Source organism: Patiria miniata, unplaced genomic scaffold, assembly GCF_015706575.1.
Source record: "Patiria miniata isolate m_02_andy unplaced genomic scaffold, ASM1570657v1 HiC_scaffold_15, whole genome shotgun sequence".
NCBI lineage: Eukaryota > Metazoa > Echinodermata > Asteroidea > Valvatida > Asterinidae > Patiria > Patiria miniata.
In genome coordinates, this window is record NW_024037053.1 from 2,617,902 (window position 1) to 2,645,762 (window position 27,861).

General features: G+C 41.0%; 1 protein-coding gene across 6 annotated transcripts in view; it reads left to right on the forward strand.

The window, feature by feature from the left end:
* Positions 1-27,861, forward strand: part of LOC119722408 (F-BAR domain only protein 2-like) — a 58,617-nt gene that overhangs the window by 28,637 nt on the left and 2,119 nt on the right. For 2 of the 6 annotated variants that reach the window (XM_038192508.1, XM_038192509.1), the window contains 12 exons: positions 1,886-1,957; positions 6,295-6,363; positions 9,514-9,568; positions 10,467-10,654; positions 11,837-11,855; positions 12,195-12,237; positions 15,667-15,785; positions 21,339-21,517; positions 22,526-22,731; positions 23,862-24,017; positions 24,780-24,912; positions 26,268-26,482. In XM_038192508.1, the coding sequence (XP_038048436.1) occupies positions 1,886-1,957; positions 6,295-6,363; positions 9,514-9,568; positions 10,467-10,654; positions 11,837-11,855; positions 12,195-12,237; positions 15,667-15,785; positions 21,339-21,517; positions 22,526-22,731; positions 23,862-24,017; positions 24,780-24,912; positions 26,268-26,482 (1,454 nt within the window). The remainder of the gene's footprint in view (positions 1-1,885; positions 1,958-6,294; positions 6,364-9,513; positions 9,569-10,466; positions 10,655-11,836; positions 11,856-12,194; positions 12,238-15,666; positions 15,786-21,338; positions 21,518-22,525; positions 22,732-23,861; positions 24,018-24,779; positions 24,913-26,267; positions 26,483-27,861) is intronic. The other 4 variants (XM_038192510.1, XM_038192512.1, XM_038192513.1 and 1 more) reach the window with 2 other exon arrangements.

A 27,861-nucleotide genomic window follows, 5' to 3' on the forward strand; every position in this document is an offset into this window, starting at 1 on the left:
GTTTGCAGATATGCAAAATTAACAATGCATGGTTTGATATTTGCAGTTGCTGTTATGCCATATTGCCTGAAAGTTGCTACACTGTATACAATTGTAGCAGATTTTTGCAGTGGCACACAACTTTCACCTAGTTAAGCATAACATTTCTTTCTATGAATAGAAATAAAATACAATTTTATTTGCTGGTATATTATGAGTGCTTGTTTGAGAAACACAAACAACAAACAGTATATTAAACAAAAAGTTTTGTTGCTAGGTTTTTTATTTAATGTATTGTTTTATTTTTTGTTACTTTGACATGTACCTTTTATTTGTCACCTTATTGTGCAACTGCTAGGAGTACGGTGTATCATTGTATCTGTCTCGTCTGTATCACCCTATGTGTCAAACTAGTCTGCACTGTTTGCAACATGGTGTGTCACCCCTTTTGTTGTACATACTGCTGTCCCATGTACATGGGCGTTGCGGGGGGGGGGGGGGGGGGGGGCAAGGGGGGATGCTTGCTCCGAAGCCATATTGCGAAGCCATATTGCTGTTAATTTGATTGGGGGGGGAATGATAAATTGAGAATATAATGAAAAATTTAAGGAATTTTGGGGGACAATTTGCTCCCCCCCGGAACAAATCCTGGCGACGCCGTGCCCATGTATCATGCAGTACGTGTACATGTATGTCAATCTGTCCTCACTCATTGCTGAAATGCACACTCACTGTGTAGTTTAAATTTTTTCTCTTCTTGGAATGAAGAAGAAAATGAGACACGGTTTGAGTAAACATGCAATTTTTTTTTTTCGAAGGGTGCTTCTTCGTATCAACTTGTGTCCACGCAGACATCAAATTCATTTTATATTTCAGTTATTTTCTTTTCTAGATTCGTCATTGTCTTTGTGAAGTTAACAAGATTGTGAAAGTTGTTTGTAATGTTTTTCTTTTGTGAGGGTGTTATAATTTTTCTTGTGTGAATCTGTGTAGTAATGTGTGTATCTTCCACTTGTAGACACAGATTTCATTTCAGATGCTGCATATTTGCAACTCTCACGTGATGCTCCGGACGTTTCAAGACAAAATTATTTGTCAGACTCCACTCCTTGGTGTTGTGCACTTTTTTAGTTTTACCAACATAGGAGCGTCTTTGGTCTCTAGAACCTGTGATATTTGTCCTCGGCCTCTCTAACTTTTGACCTTTGACTGTGCTCTCTCTGACCTTTAACCTTGGAATAGTGCCTTTAAGCTGTTGACCTTGGTCTAACCTTTGACCTTTGACTTTGATTTATGTAACCGTGACCTTTGACTCTAATCTCTGTAACTTTTGACCTTGGTCTCTGTAATCATTGACCTTTGACACTGATCTATGTAACCTTTGACTCTGATCTCTGTAACCTTTGACCTTTGACTTTGATGTCTGTAACATTTGACTTTTATTTTTCGACTTTGATCTCTTTGATATTTGACTTTGATCTCTTGACCTTTGACTGTGATCTCTGTAACCTTTTAACCTTTGACTTTGATCTATGTAACCTTTGACTTTGGTCCCTGTAACCTTTGACCTTTGACTCTGATCTCTGTAACCTTCGACCGTTGACATTGATTTATGTTACCGTTGAACTTTGACTGGTCTCTTTGACCTTTGACTCTGATCTCTGTAACCTTTGACCTTCACCTTTGATCTCTGTAACCTTTGATTTTTATCTCTTGACCTTTGACTTTGATCTCTTTGACCTTTGATCTCTGTAACCTTTGACCTTCGATCTCTGTAACCTTTGACCTTTGATTTTGATTTATGTAACCTTTGACTGATCTCTTTCACCTCAGACTTTAGTCTCTCTCATGTTTTAACCTTTGACCTAAGTTTCTCATACCCTTTGACCTTTGACATCCCACACAGTCGCCTAGCCCATCCTTGTTATCGCAGCAGAGCAGTATGCTTCCGTGCAGCTCCATGCCGGATGTGCGAGGGGTGAGTGAGTCCTCAACAACGTGCCTCATGCCTGCTCTTGATGTAAACCGTGTGTCGTTGCATGCATGTGGTTCACAGAATTTGCAAAAAGTATTCTTTGACGAATGTTTATTCACACAAATTATGCATCATTGTTGTTGCACTTTGAAATTGTTGTACAATAAACATATTTAAATTAATAGAGAACTTTTTATAGAATGCCATGAGGAAAAGATGATTTGACCAGTTCATGCCGGGATAATTTTGACAAGAACGGAACGAGACGCGGGATTACTTTTCACTCGACCACAAACCAGGCCTCACTGTATGTCATCCGTTCCAAATACCGCAAAACTTGTGTGTGTTTAAACGGCCTCCGGCGCGAATTGGTTAATGGGAACTTACAAATTTGGAAAAAAAATTGCACAAGAACACAGCTTTGAAACATGTACAACTAACAACATTGCCCCTTCCCCCTATGCAAATTCCATGCCATTGCTGTTCATTAGACGTAGATGCTTTGAGTACAGCATAAATATAGCAGGCATGAGATTTCTCAGCCTTTTTTGTGAAATGCAGCCCTTTGAATAAGAGAGAAAGACATTTCCAGTATAGAAGGAAACGCATCTTTCAGGTCATTCATCCAATTTTCAGACTTTCATTTTAATAAATTGGCAATTTCTTCCCTAAAAATGTCTGGAGTTTCCAGGAAAATAGGTCCCATTATGGAAAATTGAGGAAATGGGGGAACCATTATCGATACAAAATAATTCATGACGAGAATGAAATATTTCATGCGCATGACGCACCGCGGTAGCCAGGCAACTCCACTGTTCACTTTGCCAGCTTCCGTACTCGTAAGCGAAATTGACCATTACAAATTTAATGATCTCCTTGGATGCACGTCTACATGAAACATGGGTGGTATGTGGCTGTGACATAATTCTTTCTGCATGTTGAAATGTTTAATATTTGTGAGTTTTTTTTCTTCTGCAAATCGATTCACTGTGCTACATGTGTTTTAGTTGAAATCATGTATATAATTTGATATTGTTTCCTTTCAGGACGGATGTACATGCACGTTATTTTGTCTTTATTTCTTTTCTTTTTTGAGCACTGTCTAATTTTGTAACAGAGGACTAATGAGAGATCTGGTATCATTGATTACTAATGAATTTGATTGCATTCTCGTAAATAATCCTAGCCCATTATTAAAATGTTATTAAGAAAATGTCTCGTATCCTTTTGAACTCCATACAGAAAGTGTAGGCCACACTGTTTTTGCATACACACGAGTGAATGAAGGACGTATTGCATGCGCGCATTGGTTTACGTTAGCAAATCGCTGAGTTTGCGCGACCAGCTTTCAACTGAATGTGCGCAAAGCTGTAGCATCTTCGAGGGAGAGAAACGCACCTGACTCGCATGCCCTTCTGTCCCAATTTTTCTATTGTGCATTTTTGCATCGTATCTTGTTTATATCCCTAATATGGCGCACTTGGATTTTTCAACTCTAGTGCATTGCTAGAGCAAAAGTTTTACCTCAGATTTCACCGTAATTGAAATTTCACCAAGCTCTAAAAGTTCCCATTCATAAATCTTGAGTTTACCTACCCATTAACAGAGTTAACAGAGAAATTTATTTAAGAGAAATTTATTTCAGTTAACAGAGAAATTTAATTTGGCGTGATTTTCCCATTTTATTTTAAAAGTGCACAATGAACCCTTTTAAAATGCGCCCAAAATTAAAAAAAAAAGACCATTATTTTCTGACAAACTTGTAGTTGGGTACGTGAGTGGAGATAATAATGGGTTATCAGTTAAAAAATTCTGAAATGTTAACTTGGGATTTTATGCACACACACACAACTGTGATGTGATTTGATTGTAAAATTTGCAGCGCTTTATTGTCAGGTGTTACTTTCTTGTCGACGGTAACTTTTTTGTCGATGGCGGTTTATCGTTCATATCCTTTTAGCAGGTTAAAGCCCTTTACAGAAATAAGATACTTACTGCAAAATGCTCTAGCCCCCGTATCGATTGCCGCACACAATTTTAACTGGCGTGGTCTTGGTACAACTTTTTACTGGCGCAGCACGCAGCTGCAGCAGGCAGTTTCGAATATCCGAATATTTGGTCAAACACAGTTTTGAGTAATCAAACACTAAATTATTCAGAAGTGGACAGCCCTATTGACATGCGAGCTTCTCGCATGGTGCCTTATCTTTAAAACCTTTCCATCCACTGCTTATGTGAATCAATTCCAAACTAACTGCATTGAAACTAAGTTGCTTATACATACCGCCCATACAGCACTCACGGAAACGATTTAGTCCCGGCATCCATGCCATGGCGTCTTTCCATTACGGAGGCTATAGTACCCTGGTGAGTGTGCGGGCACGTCGGCATGGCAACGCATGATGGCTAGCCAATGGCTGCTCTTGCACAGTGGCCTATCTTGTCTGTGATTGGTTGGAATGGCTCGGACTGAATTTTAATGAGAGCAAGTTACAGATCCCAAGATCTAGGTAGTGATATCAAAGACTACAATAAAACTACATAGGACCTTTGGGAGACGCAAAAACGTCATAAGTTATACCTGTGGGAGACGTGATATTAGAGAGATATTTCAATGTCTCCCTAATGCCTGCGCCCCTATATACAAAGTCAACATTTTAGTGTCGCAAATAGGCTAGATCAATTCCTCATGGTCCAATTAGTACATGTATGTAAAAATACCAACATTTGTGAGGGAAGGATAAAGTAAAATTGGGATAGGGGTCATTAAAGTTGATTCATAAATACTTAAGACAGTTTACCCATTCCCATTGGTAGAGAGCCCGTCACGTGGCCGGTCTTAAAGGGATGATAAAGACATGGCTAGCTGGTCTGAAACACGTTTCCAGTGTTACATGAAATTTGGACTCCTAAAAATCCAGTGCCTCTTACTGTTTTATTGGTTGAACGTTCACAATCCTCACGCAGGCATGCGCAATACTACCAGTGAGTCATTATATTTTAGTCCTAAATTCACAACGCAACGCCCCAGGTGCATTCTGCGCGACATCGCGTAGTACGCACGATGTGCGTGCCAATCTCCATAAAAGGAGTCTTTTACATCTTATTCCCGAGCTGGATACTCCATTATTTAGCTAGAGGGGTGTTTCAAAAAACATATTAAAGTGAACTTGTTGAACAAAATCGTTTGTTTTTTTACCGAAAAGTTTAGATTTTTTTGACCGAAAAGGTATTTATGAATGGGAATAAATATGTGCTTGGTTGGTATTAATCACTCTGTTTAAGATTGCTCCCAGACTCCAAGCGGTCTTAAACAGAGTGATTAAAACCTCCAAAGCACACATTTATTCCCTTAACTATTAAAATTTGTGCACAAGTCTATGGGAATGTCTCCCTAACGGTACCATTTTTCGGTTATTTTTTTTTTAATTATTATTTTGGACAATGAGACATTTCGTTTTGGGGAAAACTTTGTGCCTGTGGAATGGGTCTCCGATATGCATGCAATATAGTGGGGTTGTGTTTGTTTGGTTAAAAAAAAAAAAAAATATCAGCCCATGTTGACTTATGGAATGATTACTTCAAAAATCTTGACCAAACAAAAATTGAGTTCTCATAGGGTAGACTGGTTCCCTCTTCCCTTTCTGCATCGAAATGTCGAAACCAGGAACCAGACTTCATGCACTCACACAACTGATCTATTTGTGCCCATAAGCAACCCAAATTACACCCCTTTTTTAAGAGGTTTGCAGCTTCTAAAAGACAACAAAGAAATTTTAACTAGTTAAAACACACAAGTTGAAAAATTCAAGAGAATCAAAAATTGAATTTGTCAACAAGCGCTGATGGTACATCTGTAAGGAAACGAGCCAATCAACAGGAATTTCCTTGTGAAGAAGAACCGATACCTTAGCTTGGGTAATATTTTGTGCGTCATCACTAGTTACTGTCATAAAACTCTCCAAACACATGCAACTGTAGTCACACCAATGCCACTGTCAGATTTCCGTTTGCATATAGGTCTATGCATTTCCTCCTTTCCAATTTATATGGCAAACGTAATCATCTGAAACTAAAAGCAAATGACAACACATACACAGAAAGGTTACATGAAAGCTAACGAGCTTCGACGTCATTACTCTGCGATTTCGTTTTACGTTTCTAATTATACTTTCGGAATGCTACTAGCAGCTGTGCATCTCACAACCTGCTTTATACTAACGCTGATGAAACGTCCGTTTGCATGGTTTGAGAATCAAACTCCTGTAAAAAAAAATTGTTACTGACAAGATTGGAATCTTTTTGACGAATCACAAACTCCTGAAACAATTTTACAACAGCGGCCGATGAGGAACAACAGCTCCAGCATGTTCTCCTTCACTTCGTTTATTGGCAACCACTCGACGTCGGTGAGTAGTGTCATTTTGTCAGCACGGCATGGGTCTGACGAATGGTGATGCCTCAATATTAAAGAAATAACGCTGAATATTTTGTCCCTCTTTTGGGGGTTTTCATGACGAATGCGGAATACTAACAATGACCGAATCTGCATTTTTTTTTTTTGTATGACGCAATTCAAATAATTAGCCCACCTTAGAATAATGAAGGTCTTATTCCATAAATCGTGCAGTTCATTTTCCTTTGGTTTGCGGTTGATTTGGCCCCTACTTTAGCTAACATGGGAAAGATGTGTGTGCATGTTTTTCCCGCCGACAAAAGTTATTCCGACAACTGTACATTCCATTGCTGCGTTGTAAACCAAAAAAATAAATAAAAAATAGTCGGTCTCTGGTCAGACCAAATTTCCGGAATTGATGCGGCGATGCGGTTTTTAAAAAACAAAATTGCTTTTATGTCCTCATATACCTAGGTGTCCTCCATCATTTGCCTTGGTGCCCTCCATCATTTGGAGTCGAGCTGCCTACGAAAATTTGAGGCGGTGCGGCAATAGAGGGCACTGTTGTAGCCACCGGGAAAATTTGAAAAAAATTCAAAACGCATTGACGTGCATTTTCAAAATTGACACGCACTGACCAGAGACCGACTACTATTTTGTTTGTGGCCTAAACCCGACATGTAAAGAGAAATATGAAATCATAAATAAAATGGATTCACATCACAGAGGGTCTGCGTGAACACTCCTGTAGAAATATAAATTTCCATTGTATCGGTTTTTAAACAGCAAAAGTAATAAAATTATCTGTAAGGATGATTTTCAATTGACTGCGGGTATGGGTATTTACTGGTGCGTGTAAAAGATCTTTACGGACTTCTTGTAAGAACTGTACAAGTTTAATACTATGTAGTCTTCCAATAAGAGGCAGTGTAGGCAACTTCTATTATGCACCAATGGTGTGCACTCTTCACAGACAATTTTCACCGTAAATGTGTCCAAGCCCATAGAATTAAGTAAATCTTGCCATTAACCAACATTTCTTTTATGTTTGATTTAAAGGGAATGTACAACATTTGCAAACATCAAACAACAAAACTTCCGAATTATTATGAAATACCTCACTTGACTGTAAGTGAATAATAGTCTCAAGCATCCTGTGAAATCATGGCACCTGGTGTGATGTCATTTTTAAGAAAAGTGGAATTTTTTGTATCAATTTCCAACGACGGTAGTACTGCCCCCAATTCACTAAATTTAGGTAGTTCACATTTTGTTTGCAATCAGTTACACATCCATGAATGGTTGCAAGCCAGCTAGTCTGGTTCCCTGACCTGACAATTCCCGGACGTGTATATATTGCTCTGTTTTGTCTCCAGCAGGGTTAGTAGGGTCAGGAAACCAGACTACAAAAATAGCATTTTTGCCCTTGGTTTTTCCAGCATCTACGAACACAGAACTTTTTAAACAAGTCAGTGTAACACTACTTGCTAAAAAAATACTAACCCCCAAATCAGTCCATTTCTGAAAATTACAGCAAAAGCAAATGTTGAATATTACCTTTAAATTCTCTCACCCTGCATAGAAGGTATAAAAACACTATTGAACGTATGCACAGTTCTCACAAGAACACCCATTTGGATTTGTTTATCCGGAGGGCGTAACTATTTTGCATCGTAATATTTCACAAATTTGAAAACCTGCATTTTCATCAAAATCATCAACAAGGGATAGGGGTGTTCTTCTTTGTATCAAAAACACTTGTAATTTCTTGTAACACATACATGTACTAATGCTTCATTTTTGTCCCCCAGCTTTTCTGTTTTACAGTTTCACCCAGAATATGCACCTTTTGTTTTGAACCTGATATTTGTGCTTGATTTCCTTTCCAATATGCACTAATTATCCTGATTTCTTTTAATTTGCATTTCTTTTTCAGGATTTTAGCAATAATGATCAACTTGTTATAATTTTTTTTTTCAGTGTTGTGTTCGGTGATGTAAGCATGAGTGTAAAAAAATGTATATTTTCTTTTTGGTAGCACTGTTGTTTAACTGTATTTAAAGTGGTTCCGATTTGGAAATAGGGTATCGTCATAACTAAATAACAATTTATTGTAATGGTAACATTGGTATTTTGTCCACATTTAATTGCCTCAATCTCATCAGCATGTTTAAAGATAAAATGCGCCAGTCCTCAGAAGTTTGACATTTTTCAGCTCTCATTTTACAGCTTCATTGTGTTCATGCACACAAAGTTGCACAAACATGTATACAGCATAAGGCCCATTCTAGACCCTGTGCTACTGCCGTGTCAAACTCAATTAATTTGACTGTTTAAATTCCGCACGGCGATAGCACAGCATTTAGAACCATTCGGTTCAGCGAATTTGGTTTGGCATGGCACCATTCTTTGGCTCGATAGGTTCGTTCCAAATGGCAGTGGTACGACCCTGTTCTAAACACTGCCGTGCCAAACTCAATTCAATTCGGCGTTGGGGCAAACATTTTAGGAATGCACATGCTCACAAAACCCTCTCTCGCATCTGCATCAGGGGGAGTGAAATTGGCGCGAAACTTTTGATCGTGCTGAAAGTTCCTTGAACTGCTTTAACCTGGCCAGTTACTTGAGATGCATTAAGGTTCGACTATAAAGTTTGGCGTTGCTGCACTCATTTCAACTAAGTTCGGCGCGGCAGTAGCACAGCCTCTAGAACAGGCCTATGAAAGAAATGCCGTAGTTGGATCTTAGTTCAGATAAATCTTGCAGTGTATCGCACAGCATGGCAAGCTTGTGTAGACACCATTGACAGGAACTGTAGATGCCATAATGTGGCCAGCTTGCAGAAGCTACTGACAGGTGGCCTCTTAACAGTGGCCAACATTCAATTAGATAATGTGCACTCATAATGGCCAGTGGATTTAGTGGCCACGTGGGTAACCGTAGTGGCCAGCATTGAGTTTTCAACGTGCATGCTTTGTAAAGGCTTGCGAAGTAGCGGCCTCTGTAGTGGCCATAACTTGAACCAAAAAAAGTGTGTCATTGATGTGCATTGCAATGGCCTTGTGGCCCCAACTAATAACAGGTCTTTGTCCATTTCTGTGATTGTAGTCTGTGATATTTTAAACTTTTAATTTACTTGTTTTTCATCTATTCCATCTGATAGAGTCCACAGGTTGATGAAGAAGGATTCAGCATCAGACCGCAAGAGGCCTCGCCAAATATCCTTTGAAAAAAAAAACATCTTGTTACTCCTCCGAAGAGCTAACTCGGAACCAGCTATGGTTCCTCAGGCCCCCCAAAAAAGTCTCCGGTTTCTGGTATGCGCGCATCGCCGTAGCCATGCGCGTCGGCAAAATGAAAAAGTTTTTTGTTCAATGTAAGATGATGTCTAAAAACTGCCAAACTCACTGGTTTGACTGGAATCCTGCTGCTGCACAATTTTAACGTGTTTTTAGATGGGGTTACGATCGAATATAAGCTTTATGTGGCCTATCTGGACTCCCATATATTTTGCACTACATTTAGTCGGCACCATTTGCAGTCATCAGCCGACATTTGAAGAAAAAATAAAAAAAAAAAAAAAAAAAAAGCCGCGTCGCCGCACCACTTTTGGGGCAAGCTCCATACCAGAAACCGGAGACTTTTTTTGGGCCTAATGATATTTTCCTCTTTTTTACCCTGAACTTGGGTCGTAAATTTTACAGACTTGGATATGAAAAATCAGCCACCTCTCTCTAGAAAAAAAAAAAAATGGTGCTTTAAAACTGCATGAATGTTAGCTTGATAACAAAATCAATTACCAAGACAATTCTTAAAGAGCCCATGCAATATATATATTTGTTTAAATCCATTTTAAGGGTGTTTTTAGTGCCTTTTTGGTTTTTATACTAATTTGAATTTCCATGTTCATGAGCAAAAGTGGGATGTCATTCCGGGCAGAAACCTCAACGTTGCAGCTATTTCAGCACAAAAAAAGGACTTTTCTTTTGGTGATTTAGTTGTGTCAGAACATGGCAGTAAGCCAATGAGCAACCCAAATTTTTGGGTTCACAATTTGAACGGAAAACCCCTAAACTGAACAGTGTCTTCCTTTGTCCTTAACCACCCTTGTTGCACATGAGGCACCCACGCGGGACAGTTTCTACTCGGAGTCGGACTCCGACTCGGACAACGAGGACCGAACGAGGAAGATCCACGTGGAGATCAAGCCGGCCGTGGTGTCGGACAGCAACGGCGGTCCAACCGCCGCGTCCGTCGACGAGATCAAGAAGTCGCTAGGAGGACTGACGCTGTCTCCGCCAATTGTAAGTCTTGACAGACGGAACATTTTGATGGAGCTGCTAAGCATGAAAATTTGCTTAGCACAAAAAAGTCTGGCTTAGTAAAAGCAGGTTACCAGCTAAAACTGCATGTGATTTCCATGCTGAGCAAACAACAGCTGAATACCAATCACAATTAAGCAATATACATCACATTGGTTGGTAATCCTGTTTTTGCCAAGGAAGACTTTCCATAATAAGCACATTTTTGTGCTTAGCAGCTTCTGGATATTGACCCCAATACAATAGAATAGAATCTTACGACCACATTAAGAAAACAATTTTTGATCTACTCTACCTTTAAGAGCCAATGAAGGACGCACTACGGATTGGGGCAAGAAGGGTTACACAACCTCAAGTGGCGATCAAGTAAAGACCTAATAATAAAAACTGCAGAAGCATTTGACTTCATGTTTCAATGTCTGTCAAGGAGACTTTCAATAATCCTTTTCCTGTTATGCAAACCGAGTAGTCTGGTAGAATCACTTTTGGTTTTGCTTCCCATAATTGCCATGCTGTCTTAAAGGTAGAGTACATCATTTGCAGCTATCCAAAAGGTAACTGGTGTAATAATTGTTGAAAAGCTTACTTGGTTTAAAGATAGTAATGGCACTAAACTCCCTGTGAAATTATTCTTTCTGGTATGCTGTCATTTTGAAGAAAACAATATAAAAAGGCCATTTCCAAATATGTGTCAAGTGACGCATTTTTGGAAATATCCATTAGTAGTTGGTTCAGCGTATCTGTGAATGGGTGCGCGCATGCCTTGACACGACACACACTGCGCGGTTGCTGCAATTTGTCGCTTCTGTGCGTGACGTCGCGTAGCTGCAATCGGATGAATGAGAATGGGTCCCGGACGCTGATTTCAGGTGCAATTCAAAACATGACTTGGCAACTTTTGAATTTGAAAGCGAAATCCTAGAATATTGTTTTCTCAGAATATTCAGTGTTCATCATTCACTGAGCTAGAACTTCATCAGGTTAGTTGTTAAGCACCCGTCCTTAGATTTTGAGCACGTCTGTTGCTTCAAATGAAGAAAATGCACAAATGACAAATGATCTACTCTATACCTTTAATATTGTGTGTAGAAGACTTACGACAGATGAATTAAATGACATTAAATAAAACTGAAATTGATTTATTTTTCTGTTCCTTTTTTGCAGCTGAGGAAAGATAAATCAAGTAAGTCATCCGAAAATATTTCAAATTCTTTTATAGTTAACTTTTTGGTCAGCATCTCCAACTTTTAAGTTTTTTTAAAGGTTTGGTTCAAATATCCGATTCCCCAAATCCCAACCGATAAGTGAAATTAAAACCGAAGATTAAAAAATCCGGAAATTAATCCCACCACTGGTATTTATTACATCCGTGTTTTAAGTTGAGGTTAAATTTTGGCTTTTATTCCAATAAATATTTTCTAAGTAAGCTGCACAAGAAGACTGTATCAATTTCTATTTAACGTCTTTCCTAGTGTTGAAATGGCTAAATTTGGCTTTTTTTCCTTGTCCCTTTTTCTCAAAGATGGTGACATCAAGAGAAGAAACCAGACGGTTTTACGAAGCAGGTAAGCGACGTTTCAACTAGCCCTAGATTTGTGCAACAGATGATAGACAAAAAGGCTGTGCTGATGCTACCAAGCGTTGTTTGGGAGTGTGGCCTAGTGGTTAGGGTTCGTGTCTCATGATCAGAAGGTCGGGGTTCAAATCCAGCTGCTAGTCATATGTTGTGTCCTTGGGCAAGCCACTTCACCCCCACTTGCCTCTCTCCACCTAGCATGCCTAGGAGTATAAATGGGTACCGGCATTAGCTGGGGAGTAACCTGCGATGGACTAGCATCCCATCCAGGGGAGTAGAAATATTCTCAGTCGTTTCATGCTACTGAAACCGGAGATAAACGCAGGCCTGATAGGCCGCATTGGCTCGTGAGGGACTTGACTTTACTTCCTGTGATAAGATGCCAAATTTAGGTTCACCACATTTCAAATGTTGTGTGCGAGTGTTGCCTTTTCCTCGTGTGTGTTTTGTACGTTACGCTCTTTTGGTGTTGACTTTCTTGCCATTTATGCCTGTCCATTTTCAGCTTTTGCTCCAGTGAGATTATTAATTCTGAACTTTTCGCTTCCTGTTGAAAAATTGCCCTTTAAGTTTGTCCTTTACAACCTTCGTGCCAATAGGATGTTATTAGTCGACTTCAGTATTTTTTTGGAGTCAATTCCAATTTGGTCAGGGAATTGCAATTCCTTTTGGAATCAATTCCGAAATAACAATTGAAAAAATAATATTAGGGAATAAACTGCCATCTATAAAAGGTCAATTCCGTCAAGGAATTGCAATTCCATTCAAAATCAATTCCAAAATAACAATTGAAAAATAACATTGGGGAATAAACTGCTGTCTATAAAAGATCTATGTGAAAAATAGTTAAATCGATTATTTAGCAGTCATAAGAAACAATATTTCTGTGGAACATGTTCATCTACCTTGAAAAATCCATTTTGAAAATGGAAGATTTAGCACACGATTTAAGGCAGTCAGAAGTTTATGAAACTGTGAGTTTTACACGATAAAAAAAAATGAATACCTTCACGGTGCCATAAACTTCATCATGTTCATTGTTCATTTTTTTAAATGTACATTTGATTCCACAAAGTCCCAGTAAGTGTTCAGTCAGTGATCATACATGTATCTTTTTCCCCTTCTTTTTTTCCACAATCTTTGAGAAATGATTCCATTCCTAAAAAAAATCTATTACAAGCAATCAATTTTTTGAAAAAAGGCGGAATCACGATTTCCGATTCCAAATTTGAAATGGATTTGAATAAATTCCAGCACGGAATTGCCCAAACCTAGATATGACACGTGTATCAACCAAAATTCTACAGGTTCTGTTGCCGTTGAACTCTCATCTCATCCTTTGGATGACATAAGATAATAGTACATGTAATATAAACCCTGTTACCCATATCTGCAGCTTTCTCAGCTTGATGTTGCTATCTGATTGGCGTTTCTTTTTTAACGTGGCGTTGCCGTGCTTTGCTTCCTCCCCCACCCCTCCCCCCCCCTCTCTTTCTCTCTCCGCCTGTATCAGTGTGTCTGTCAGTCCATCCATCAGTGTGTCTGACACGACTCCTGCCTGTCTGACTATAAAGCCTTTTCCTGACTCTCTTTATGCCAGCTACGGGGCCTCGCCCACCCATTACGCCCGCGTTCTGTCGTCCAGGGAGAGTTTTGCCCGACGGAGGTGGGAAACTATGTTGCATCCGTTGTACATGGGGCATGCTCTTGTGGCTCCTAGTGTATTGTGTTCAGGAATGCCGTCAAAATGCTGATTTCTTTTCGTTCTGGCATGCTCAGTTTGCCCTGCATCTTGATTTTGATTTGAATACTTAACCATAACAGAACCTCCCTGTTTCCTCTATAGCCCTGCCTACCTCTTTAGCCCCGCCTATCCCTATAGCCCCGCCTACTCCTATAGCCCCGCCTACTCCTATAGCCCCGCCTACTCCTATAGCCCCGCCTACCTCTATATTCCCTCCTACTCCTATAGCCCCGCCTACCTCTATATTCCCTCCTACCCCTATAGCCCCGCCTACTCCTATAGCCCCACCTACTCCTATAGCCCCGCCTATCCCTATAGCCCCGCCTATCCCTATAGCCCCGCCTACTCCTATAGCCCCGCCTACCTCTATATTCCCTCCTACCCCTATAGCCACGCCTTCCCCTATAGCCACGCTTACCTCTATAGCCACACCTACCCCTTTAGTCACGCCTACCTCTATATCCCCGCCTACCCCTATAGCCACGCCTTCCCCTATAGCCGAGCCTACCTCTATAACCACGCCTTCCCCTATAGCCACGCCTCCCCCTATAGCCACGCCTACCCCTTCCCCTCTCCCTTTTTTGTACATGTATGTTTACTTGATTGTGTAATTAGTTTCAGCATTGAGTTGCCTTGAATATTGTGAAATAGTTTACTTTCTTGTTGCAAGTCGCATTACGAAACGATTCGCTGGCCAAACTGAATTTGGGCAGGTTCCAACTTGGCACAGTGCAATTGTTACACTGCAAAATGTTCTGTTAAATCAAATTTACAGGGTGAGTAAAAAAACCCGAAACCAACAAAGTCATTAAGCTTTCTTTTAGTACAAGAATCATTCAAATCACTCATGTACTTTTCAAGTTGCAGAATTTTGAACACAAACACCGCTTGAAAGTTCTGTCCACGGATCACAAAAAAAAGTGTTCTCATCGGGATGCGTGTAAACTTTTTTCATTTTGCTGAAAGAACACTTACCTCTTTTGTGATTGTGGTCAGAACTTTAAAACGGTGTTTGTGTTAAAAATTCAGTACAAGTACATTTGAATGATTCTTGTACTAAAAGAATGCTTGACGACTGGGCTTTCATATCCTAGCTTTTGAAAGTGCTACAGGCAAAACTTCATTCAAAAATTGGTCCTGCCATTTGGGTTTCTTTTTTTAAAACTCGCCCTGTAGTGGAACTAAGACATGAATTTCAAATGTTATTTTGAATTTGCAATGAAAACAATGCTTTTTGTTCCTGGCTTTTGTAGTATCATGCAGTGTGTACAATGTGTAATTTACATTGAGTAATGTTTGTCTTAAATTTTTTTTGTAAGACAATAAGTTTTTACTGAAATGGAGTGTTGGGTTTTTTTGGTCAGTTTTGGTTGTAAAAAGGTATATTTTGCTGTTTTTCTTTCTATAAGCAGAAATAAAAGACTTCATTGTATAATTTCTTTTATGATCATCATTTCCCCCCGTTGGATTATTTTGTATTGTTTTACACTTGTATATATTTCAGCACCATTAAAAAAAAAATAAAAAGCAATGCAATCAGTAATTCTCTACAAGCTCAAACTTAATATCCATCAAAAAATTACAAAAATATTATTTGATTTTGAGTTCTCTGTTGTATGAATTCCAGCTTAATTATAGCATGTGTTTAAGTCATTCACTCATTTCCTTCCAAAGTGCGCAATCCAGTGGCAACCTTCTAGATCTAGATTTTTTCGCGACCTCGTCTCCGACCTCTGACCTGATGTCACCGACCAATAACACCAGTTCTGCCACCACACCCAGCTCCACAGATGGTAAGAAAAACATCCGCTGTCTCTTCAAGAAAATGGTCAGAAATTTTGAGTTTGAACTGATAAAGAAAACGTGTATACATATTTAACCTATTCATAAGATGGAATTTGCTTCGGGGTGATGTAAATCAATATTAGGGTCTTGTCCCTCACCGACGTATAAACATTGTATACTCGGTGTGTTACCTCCCGAGTGAAAGTTGGAAAAAAATCACTCAGGTGGGACTCAAACCCACGATCTCCTGCTTTCTAGTGCAGACGTCTTACTACTCGACCACCGAGCTAACAGGATCGGTTGGCTGGTTCGAATCTGATGTACGTGTAGCAGAGGTACCGCAATTAAACTATTCATGTGATGGAATTTGTGTGGGGTTGATGTAAATCAATATTTGGTTTTGCCCTTCACCGACGTATAAACACTGTATACTCAGTGTGTGTTACCTCCCGAGTGAAAGTTGGAAAACTTTTAATAGTTTAATTGCGGTACCCGCTGCTACATGTACAGATTCGAACCAGCCAACTGATCCGGCAAGCTCGGTGGTCGAGTGGTAAGACATCTGCACTAGAAAGCAGGAGATCGTGGGTTCGAGTCCCACCCGAGTGATTTTTTTCCAACTTTCACTCGGGAGGTAACACACTGAGTATACAGTGTTTATACGTCGGTGAAGGGCAAAACCTAATATTGATTATAAATATTTACTCGTACTACATTCTATGTGTCTACATGTATGCTCTAGACAATTTGAAAGCACTTTTAGTTCTTCCAAATTTTCTTTTGGTTTCAAAGAAAATCATGTAATTTTTCTTCAGGTCCCCTGATTTCCTCGATTTTACTTCTCATGAATGCCATTACAAATTGAAAAATACTGTACAAAGTCTTGTATGGTTTGGAGTTTCCTTGTTTTTTTCTCTCTAAATTCCCAGTTGCATGCCTGTGAAATGTTGGCCCCGCGATGTTCACGTTTATTTTGTTAATGTTGGATCATCCATGTTGTTACCCTTTCTGTTAAGAGAGAAATAACCACATATCAGCAAAATACTGTTATTCCATCTAGAACTACATGTATGTCTTTTCTTTGGCACAATCATATTTTATGTTTGGGTCTTTCTATAAATTTAAGGTTCAAGTTGTGATGTTTTTTTTCCTGTCCCCATTATCTCAGAACTTTGTAATTTGCCATTCAAAGTATCATTAACCAGTTCGCATCAGAGGATATGATAACACGTACTGGCTGTTTTCATACACAGGCACGGCTGACGGGTTAAGACGTCAAGATTGCCTCGACTCGCCTTCGGGTGACGTCTAAACACGCTAATCCCTCATGCCTTTGTACACACACACAAAGTCCGTGAAGTCTGTGGAGGCAGACCCAGACCGTGTGTTGATCTTGAATTGGCCGTTGTGCACGGCCTATTGTTGTACAATTTATGCTCCAGTGCACACCCTGGAGTATTGAAACACATGAGATTTCGGCAAGAAATATTTGCTGGAAAATCAACATTTTTGAATCAAACAATTCAAAAATTCTTTTTATTTGTGGGGTAGTATGTTTGCTATTTATAAATTCATAATCACTCTTGGAGGATGACTGCATTATAAACCCTAACCCCCTGGACCATTTTGGCTAGGAAGTTAGGAAGCCTGCAATATCCTCCAATTGCCCCATGTAAAAATTGGTTTCAGCCTCAATCCTCCAAAATCATCCGTTAGTTCTTGAATTTGTTCGGTGGAGGGCTCAATCCTTCAAAATCCTCACACAATCACTGTTTGGTTGAGGCAGTGCCGATGACATTCAGAGGCAGTGCGGATGATATCGAGCATAATGCAGGGCTCAATTATGCATGACTGAACATTAACAATGCTGGGTACAGCCTACAAACGCGACACAATGCATCCTCCAAAATCAGCCGACACTTTTTTTGCCATTCAGCCTCAATCCTACAAAATCCATCAAAACTGCATGGAGGATTTTGCAGGATTGAGGAAGGTTATGATCAAGGAGTGCATCAGAATTATCAAGTCATAGATGTCAGATGTAACAGGGACAGGAAAAAAAGTGGACCCCAAATTTATAGAACGACCCGTAAATATTAATTCTCACTATGTTCACAGTCATATCTCTAACCCACTCCCCTATTAACCCACATATTATTTTCTCTTGATTTTCCTCGTTCTTGTCTTGTATTTTTTGTTCCCCCTTCTTTCCATCCTTCTTCTCGTCCGTTCATCCCAGGGCTACCAAAGTGGGCCGCTCTCAAGTCCGTAGTTGGGCTAATGAATGAGAGTCGGCCCAGGGTCGAGTCCAACCCGAACCCCGCCAGTCAGTTCGCTAAGCCGATACCGAAGCCACGTGACAGATCCAAGACCGGTATAACTTTACCACCGACAAAATTTCACCGTTTTTCCAAATTTTTGATTTCTTCAGCATTTTTGTCATCACGACACAGCCATCGCTTCAGACTCAATTTGCAAGCCATTGACACATTCTCCATAATTTTTGCGCTTTTTTTTCATTGATTAAAAACATATCATGTGTGGCCTCATTATCTATGCGTGACCTCATTATCTATGTGTGACCTCATTATCTATGTGTGACCTCATTATCTATGCATGACCTCACCGGTATACTACTTATCAGTACAATAATCTAAAAAGAAGATAATAGTTGCAATATTAATCCAATAGCGTCTGTACTATGTTGTATTAAATTGTGCTTATTCACTTAAGAATCAATGAACCCATTGAGTGCTCGGACGGTTTTGGGCGCTCTAATAGGCAGGGCAGTTTGGGGCGGTACAGTAATAGATTAAAGGTAGAGTAGATCATTTGCAGCTATCCAAAAAGTAACTGACCACATAATTGTAAATAGTAGTGGTAATAAACTCCCAGGGAAATTATTCCTTCTGGCATGCCGTCATTTTCAAAAAAACAAAAAAGAAGGTCATTTCGTCGCATCAGTGCAACAAAAATGGCACGAACGCAACATGCGAGTTTCAGACTGACAAAAGTTCGTATCTCGCTTAAAATAACCCAGATGTACGCGCAAAGTCAATGGACGTCGAGATACGACCTTGTTGCACGGAGCGTATTCGCGTGAGATACGACTTTGTTGCAGAATCGAGTTACGACCTTGTTGCACTGATGCGACGATTTGCAAAGATGAGTCAGGTGACACATTTTTGGAAATTTCTGTTGGTGGTTGGTTTGTAACGAGGCGAATCCTTGAATGGGTGTGCGCAAGCGTTTTCGCTGATTTCGGGCGCAATTCAAAATATGACTCAGCAACTTTTGAATTGCAATCGAGATCCTAGAATATTGTTTTCTCGAAATGTGCAGCATTCACTGAGCTAAAAGTTCATCAGGTTAGTTGTTGAGCACCCGTCTTTAGATTTTGAGCACTTTTGTTGCTTCAAACGAAAAAAATGCACTAATGACAAATGATCTACTCTACCTATAAATATAACTGCTATTTAAATTTTAATATAATGCTTCGTATGGTTAGAGGATAAAGCTTAACAGTTTGGCTTGATCAGTTAGCGATTAATTATGTGATCTCAGCTCCACAACACAAAGACTAGCACAGATCACAAATTTTGCTGACATACCATAGTGTTCTAGTTAAAGGAAATGTACAACATTTGCAAACATCAAAAACACAAAACTTGACTGTAAGTGAATAATAGTCTCAAGCATCCTGTGAAATCATGGCACCTGGTGTGCTGTCATTTCCAAGAAAAGTGGAAGTTTTGTATCAATTTCCAACGATTGTTGGCTGACCAACTAACTTTTTCAAATACTGCCCCCAATTTACCAAATTTAGTTTAAAAGTGCACATTTTGTTTGTAATCAGTTACACATCCATGAACACTTGTGGGCCAGCTAGTCTGGTTCCCTGACCTGACAATTCTCAGACGTCTATAAATTGTCTCTTTTCGACTGAAGAAGGGTCAGGAAACCAGACTACAAAAAACAGCATTTTTTTTCTTCATTTTTCAAGCATCTATGAGTACAAAAATTTAAACAGGTCTGTGTTACAATATTTGCTATAAAATACTAACTCGCAAATCCACGTATTTGTGAAAATTACAGCAAAAGCAAATGTTGTATATTGCCTTTTAACTACCAGGCATAATAGTCTCCATGTGCAAGTACCTTTTCAACAGTAACAAAAAGTAAGAAATCGCGAACTTGATCACCACTGCCGCCACACGCCCGGCAGCCTCACACATACATCATATACACTACAGGTCTGTGCACGTTGCGATAAAAACTAGTGCTCTGCGGCATACGTACTCAGACCAGTGCGCGGACGCAGCATGTCTCACATACTGGATCTCTTGTGAGTAGGCTGCACAGGCTGAGTGCCGTCTACTGTTTCTTTATGGAGTCCACAGCGTTGCGAAACAGAGTGAATGTTGCTTGCTTTTTATGTATCACCTTTTTCACTCGATCACTTTTACCAGTCATTCAAACCCAATCATATACAATTGTGTGAATGGAATTATTCATATAAACCCGGCTCCAGTCAATTTCTTTGTTCAACTTTCCCCCCCCCAAAAAATATTATAATTCACCAAGTCAGTTTCCCTGTGTGGTTCATTTGAAAATTCGTGATAAAAAGCTGTATCGTCTCTGAGTGATCCCAGTTTGCTATTTTCCAGGTCTGTATCGTGACTTGGGGCGTGATCCGTGACTGTATGGTATATACGGGTTTATGGCTTCTGACTAGCGCCCCTTGAACAAAGACATTGACAAATTGGGGAACCCCCAACATAGGGCTGATGGCTCAGTTGGTAGAGCACCGGAACGGCAATCCGGAGGTCACAGGTTCAAACCCCGCTCCAGTCAATTTCTTTGTTCAGCTTTCAAAAAAATTGAAATAAAGATTGTGCCAGTTTAATTCCTGTCTTCAGCTTCAGACTTTCTGCACAGTTTACTCCAACCAGGCATACTGTTCAACACCCGCAACAAGCAATGCACGGTGTGGAAATGCTTGCTTCTTTTAATGCCATCTGCTTTAGCCCGGCCCAATTCCACGGAGCTGCTGAGCAGATAATAACATAGCTTAGCAACTTTGTAGTCTATAAAGCAAAGAAGTCAGCCAAGAAGCCCTCCTCACACTAGACAAATCTTGGGGATGACGCGGGGTTGAAAACATGCAGCGTTTCACACTTAAACATTTTCAACCCTGCGTCAACCCTGCGTCAACCCTGCGTCAACCCTGCGTCAACCCTGCGTCAACCCTGCGTCAACCCTGCGTCAACCCTGAGATTGATTTCGCCCCGGGTTGAACTCAACCCTGCTCCAGACCAGGGTTGAGATTTTCAACCCGGGTTGAAACTCTTGCCAGGGTTCAAAACAGTAGTAGCCTGGCGAAATAAGCTCGGTTTGCACGGAACAAGTGCGAAACGATGCAGGGTTGAACGCGGGGTTGAAAAATCAAAAACTCAATCCTGGGGCGGCACTTGAGTTCAACTCGGGTTGAGAGGCTCTAGTGTGAAAAGGCTAGCAACAGAGAATGAAAATTTAGTAACTTTGTTCCGACTTCCCTACAGCCGCAGACCTCCTGCACAGTCCGACCACGACCAGCGACAGCCTGCCCCCGGCGCTACCTGTCAAACAGAGGCACAGTATGGGTGGGTTACCAGCAGCCACGACGACCACCCCAACAGGGGGTCCCAGCGCACCAACACCGCCCCCTAGATCCACCAATCGACCCTGGAGTGGGGTACAGGTAAGCCGAAAGATCCATTGCCCAACTGTATTTTAATTCTTTCTGGCGGTGACACAAAAGGGTTCTTCACAAATGTCTGGGTGCCGTGGCTCAGCACCCTGAAGAAATATGGGGGGAAAAGTGAAGACAATGAAATCGTCCTTCGCACCACGAAGTGACGTATTGGGTGCACAAAGTCCACAGACGATACGTCACTTCGTCGTGCACCCGACGAAATAGTTGGTCAGTTTAGAGGTGGGAGGAAAACCCTGCAGTGATTTTCCTGGGGAAAACCCGTTGAAGACAAAGAGAAAAACCATTGTGCCAACCTGACACCGTATTTATAGCAAGTTGAATTCTTGGCATGTAATTGTTGTTTGCAATCTAGATGGTATTAGACATGAATATGATAGGATGTTACTCTGAGAGGCCCAGTTTAAAGCTCTCAGGCCTTGTAATAAAAAAAGTGTTGTCATCTTTATTTTTAGATGCGGTAAAGATCTTGTTTTTCTGACAGACTTCAGCAGACACATCATAATTCAAAATTATATGACACAAGTTATCAAAAAGTAGAGATTTACACCAAATTGGAAGAAGTTTGCAGATACACCCTGTAAAGTGGCTAAATCTTCGAAAGGACGTATGGTTCTGAAAAATTCATCTGGTTCTTCTCAGAACCAGTGGGGGATCCAGAGGGGTTTGGAAGGGGCATTTGCCCCCCCCCCCCCCCCCCCCCCCCCGGGGGGCAGTGACGGCACTTTTGTGAAATAAGCAAATTTTCACTTGAGAGAGCCCTTCCACCCCCCCAGCCTCAGCCCCCTTGGCACTTACTTCTCTGGATCCACCCTTGAGAACCCTATTTCTCCGTGAGGAGTAAGTCGCTTCCAAAAAACGTCTACAAACTGCCCAATTTTGTACTCTCCTCTTCGCTGTTGCCAAACCACATATCACACTTAGATTCACAGCCCTGTCCGACTCATTTGTTTTTCAAACCGTCAACCTCGGCATTTTTCTTCTTTCTCCTTCCAGTCGCCGGTTCCCCGCAGTGAGACCCCCAACATGTTCAGGCAGGACAGTTCCTCCTCGTTAAACAACTCAGCCTTCAACGCCTCTTACGTCATCGGTACCTCGCGGGGGCCCAGCCCGCTGACGTTGGGCATGTCCGACACCATTCCTATAGCTGCCGCCTTCACCGAGTCGGTCAACGCCTACTTCAAGGGAACCGATCAGTCCAAGTAAGTGACCCTCACAAGCCTTTGCTGTCCAAGCAGAAATGCTGCAATTCTCTTGAGTCCTATTTTTCCAAAGTGCACTGATTTTTTTTGTCTCGCCTGGTTTTTGTTCAGGAAAGAGACTATGCAATGTACGTATACTATATGTATGTGGTATTTTGGTTAAAGTTTCGTAAAATTGGTCTCATTTCAAAAGTTGAATTCCAATTGGAACCAAACTTGAATCATAGATGCAACATGGCAACCTTCATATGATAATGATGTCAAAGATCACACACACCAAGGTCAAAGGTCACACACCAAGGTCAAAGGTCACTCTTCAAAGATAATCATAAAAGCAGGCGAGATGTGCGGTTCAAGAACCATCTTGTTTTTCCATTTGCCATTTTTTCCATTTCCATGTTGAAGACCACCGGTGATCTGGTGCTGCTTAACAGTTAGCAGAAAAGATGTGCTTAGCATAGCAGAAAAATTTGCTAACCTTAAGCACTATTTCACAGCTAACGGTCACGCATGCATGGAGATTTCTATTGTTACGTCACTAAGCTAAGCAAATGTTTCCTCTGAAGTAAGCGTGCCTTTTGCTGTGCTTATGCTAACGGTCTCCATGAAATAGACGGAGGAAAATTGTGTGCTTAGCAGTGCCATGGAGTTGGACCCTGATGTTATCATTCCCAGCGGGCATCATCCAGGCATTGACTAGCAACCTTCCCTTCCGGAATTCAAACTCACTGTTCCCTTTTCCATCATTTTTTCCAGGTGTATGGTGAAGATCACCGGTGACCTGATGTTATCATACCCAGCCGGCATCATCCAGGCACTGACTAGCAACCTTCCCTTCCGGAATTCAAACTCATTGCTACCTTTTCCATGAATTTTTCCAGGTGTATGGTGAAGATCACCGGTGACCTGATGTTATCGTTCCCAGCCGGCATCATCCAGGCCCTGACTAGCAACCTTCCCTTCCGGAATTCAAACTCATTGCTACCTTTTCCATGAATTTTTCCAGGTGTATGGTGAAGATCACCGGTGACCTGATGTTATCGTTCCCAGCCGGCATCATCCAGGCCCTGACTAGCAACCCTTCTCTTCCGGAATTCAAACTCATGCTCCCTTTTCCATCATTTTTCCAGGTGTATGGTGAAGATCACCGGCGACCTGATGTTATCATTCCCAGCCGGCATCATCCAGGCCCTGACTAGCAACCCTTCCCCTGCAGTACTCAGCTTCCGAGTCAAGAACTCAGACCGGCTGGAGCAGGTGCTACCCAACAAACAGCTCATAACCAAGTAAGCATCCTCGACCCAAGTGAGAATGACCGACCAAATGGGAACATTGCGCCACTTGAAAAAAGCTTATATCAAATAAGAGTCTTGAACCCAAATGAAAACCCTAACCAATCGAGTGTATTACATACAGTCCAATTTGAAAAAGCCCATGACCAAGTGAGAATCTAGAACCCAAATGAGAATGACCGACCAATTGATAGTGTGGCGCCAGTTTGAAAAAGCCCATACCCAAAGGAGGACCTTGGCCCAAATGAGATTGACAGGAAATTGGAAATGTTAGACCAAGGGCCGATTTCATAAAGATGCTGAGCAAATGTTGGCTTTGAAGAAAATAGGTTACCAGTCGAAATTGCATACTAAGTGTATTGCTTGTGACTGGTACTCAGCTGGCTTTTTGCTAAACACATTCATTTGTTAAGCAATATATTCTGCTCAGCAGGGCCGTGAAATTGGGCCCAGTTTGAAAATGTTCTCACCAAGATACATTGTTTCAGCTACTCAGAATGTTGAACAAGCAGCAATTTGGTGTTCTGTAGTTATCTTTATTAACATCCTAGACGATGAAAATTAATCAGTCGGTCGATATTCAATGCTGTAATGATGTGCAATTCCAAATAGGTCACTAAGACAGACAAAACTGTTGAAACTTGTAGGCTTATAAATTTTGTGTGTCAACAGCAATCACCTGAATTGGAAAAACAATTCCCAGCATACTTTTTGAGCAATTTGGATATTTACTGATTTTTTGTTCCCCTTCCACAGTGACACTTCCCAAAGTACGTCCGATAGTCAAGCCTATTCCTTTAACATGAGTAACCTTGTACTGTTACTAAAGAGACAAGCTGAGAAGAACGTAGCAGCATCTTACTTTAATGTAGACATCCTCAAATATCAGGTAGGAACCATCCTCCCTTCCCCCGAACTCCCCCCCCCCCCCCCCCCAGTGATCTTGGAAATAGAATAGTTTAGCCAGTTTTGGAACTTAACATTCCCTTAACCCTCCTGCTATTCAAACAGACACAGACAGTCAAAAAAATCCATCCACTTCCCTTGCCATGCCTTTTACACAGGCAAGTCACCAACAGTCAGATCATATTTCAAGCAAGCACTCTGACTAGTCAAATTCAGCCAATAGACAAAAGCAGGCAACTTGTGGCACAGCTGTCTTATCAATCACCTACAGTCAAAGCATAGCCGTATCAAGTTTCATAAACAGTCACAGCCAGTCAATCCTGCTTTATGTGGGCTGGGAGCTCTTAACTGTTGAAAACAGTCACTTGATTGATTTTGACTGAAAGGACATCTTGGCACAGAGTGTATGTTTGCATAGGAGGGTTAACCTTCCTGGACAATATGTTCCTGGTCCGAAGTTTCACAGAACGTCAAAACAGAAAAATAGAGCACTGCACATAACTTGTGTGAAAAGAATGGTTTTGAATGAGCAGTTAAAGGGAATGTACAACATTTGCTTTGGCTGTAATTTTCAGAAATAAATCGATTTGGAGGATTAGTATGTTATAGCAAATATTGTTAAAAGGACTTGTTTCACGCTTTGGGCTTGTAGATGCTGGGAAAAAAACGAGAAAACCAATCATGTTCTTGTAGTCTGATTCCCTGACCCCATTTAAGATGAAACGGAGCAATTTATAGACATTGGGGAATTGTAAGGTCAGAGAATCAGTCTAGCAGGCTTGTACCCCTTCACATGTGTGTAATCTATTGTGAAGAAAAGGCGGAATAACTAAATATGAAATATTCGGAGCAGTTTTTGAAAAAAAGTCAGTTTTCTCCGACGCTGGTCGGCCGACCAGCGTTGGAGAAATACCATTTTCTTGAAAATGTCAGCACATCAGGAGCCACGATTTTACAGGATGTTTTAGACTGTCATTCCCCAACAATCCAGTAAGGTATTTCATGATAATTTAATCATGTTTGCAAATGTTGTATCTTTCCTTTAAAAAGACATCAGAAAAAAAAGAAAATTAGTATTTTATTTGTTGGTTTGGGGACTGCAGAGTGCAGTGGCCTCGTGGTCTACAGAAATACGGGCTCGCAGTCCTCTGCACGACTTCCACCCTTCTTTTTTTTATAAATCCTCAAGTTCATGACCCTCAAAATGCTCTAATACCTGAGAATTTGAGAGCATAAAAATCGTGATTTGGCCGGCGTAGGCAATTTTCAGCCTATTTGCAGATCTGCACCTGTAGCCTCATTTCCATTCATAACCTTTGACCTACCCGTTGACCTCAGGTCAAAGTTGAGCCAGAGGGCCGGTCCACCCCGCTCCATCTGGTCAGCTACTGGAAGTGCGAGCCCACCACCACCGACGTGCGGATAGACTTCGCCTACAACTCCTCGGCCGTGGATCAGGCCGTGGATCAGGCCGTGCCGCTCAGCAACGTCACGCTGATCGTTCCCGTGGACGGTGGGGTGACCGTCATGCAGTCCAAGCCTGCCGCCACGTGGTAAGCTTGAAAAAAGATTGGTGGTGATGATCGGTGTTAGAATGAGACACTGAATGTTATAACTCAGGTTGAGTCGAGTCATTCTAAGGTAGTGATTTGAGTTGAGTTGGGTCATTAGGCCAAAAAAAAAAAGTCTCCGGTTTCTGGTATGGAGCTTGCCCCAAAAGTGGTGCGGCGACACGGCTTTTTTTTTTTTTTACCTGTTTTTTTTTTTTTTTTGGCTTCAAATGTCGGCTGATGACTGCAAATGGTGCCCGACTAAACTTAGTGCAAATATATGGGAGTCCAGAGAGGCCACATAAAGCTTATTCTCGATCATAACCCCATCTAAAAACACGTTGAAATTGTGCAGCAGCAGAATTCCAGTCAAACCAGTGAGTTTGGCGGTTTTGAGACATCATCTTGTATTGAAAAAAAAACTTTTTCATTTTGCCGACGCGCATGGCTACGGCGACGCGCGCGCATACCAGAAACCGGAGACTTTTTTTTTTTGGTCTAACTTCTACATGCTTTCATGGATTTCGATGAAACTTGCATGCAGTGACCCTTGGGTGGGAAGACACAATTCTTCATCGGATTACTGAGGTTAGAGGTCTTGTAGGGGTCATGTGAGGTCATTGTTCAAATATGCAGAATAGTTTACCCTTTTTTTTGACAAAAAATGAATGGGTGTTTACTAACATTGCTGTGTTTAAACATTTAGGGCTGCTGATGTGCTGTTTTGACACTGTAATGTCTAAGGTCATCCAGGGGTCAATTAAGGTCATAACTCATGATGGAAAAAATGTGAAAATGCTATTGTTTCAAAGAAACATACGTTCCAGGAGTCAGTAAGACATCTTAACTACTTGACGACAGGATTATTTTTTGGGCCAACAAGCACCCATTTTTGAAAAAGCAAACAAATACATTGTCCAAATTTTTAAAATCAGGTGAAACACCACAAATACTGACTCTTGAGAGTCATTTGTACAATATTTGTGTCATGCTTCTCACTGTAACGTCATTGTTTGCAACCCTCCTAAGCCCCTCCATGGAGCGATGTTTGCCATGAGGACAGGCCATGCACAAATGGCCAAGTTCAAGCTGAGCACATGGTGCGTACAAAACCAATGGGAACCATTGAGGTGAATTTACGTCCACCATCGGAAACTTGGGACAAGCTAGAAGATTGCGCCCGTCACCCGCCCCTGTGAATATACATTGCCAGATCGTGTTTACACGCGGTCCGGCGTTAACAATGGGAAATTGGTTAACAATGGGAAATTGTTCTAAGTCCAAAAATCATTGAGAAGTAGTAAAATGGGATAGGGATAAAGCCAAGCCAATCGAAGACAAAATGAAAGCAAGTGCAAATACGTGACATCGCGGCAAGTATT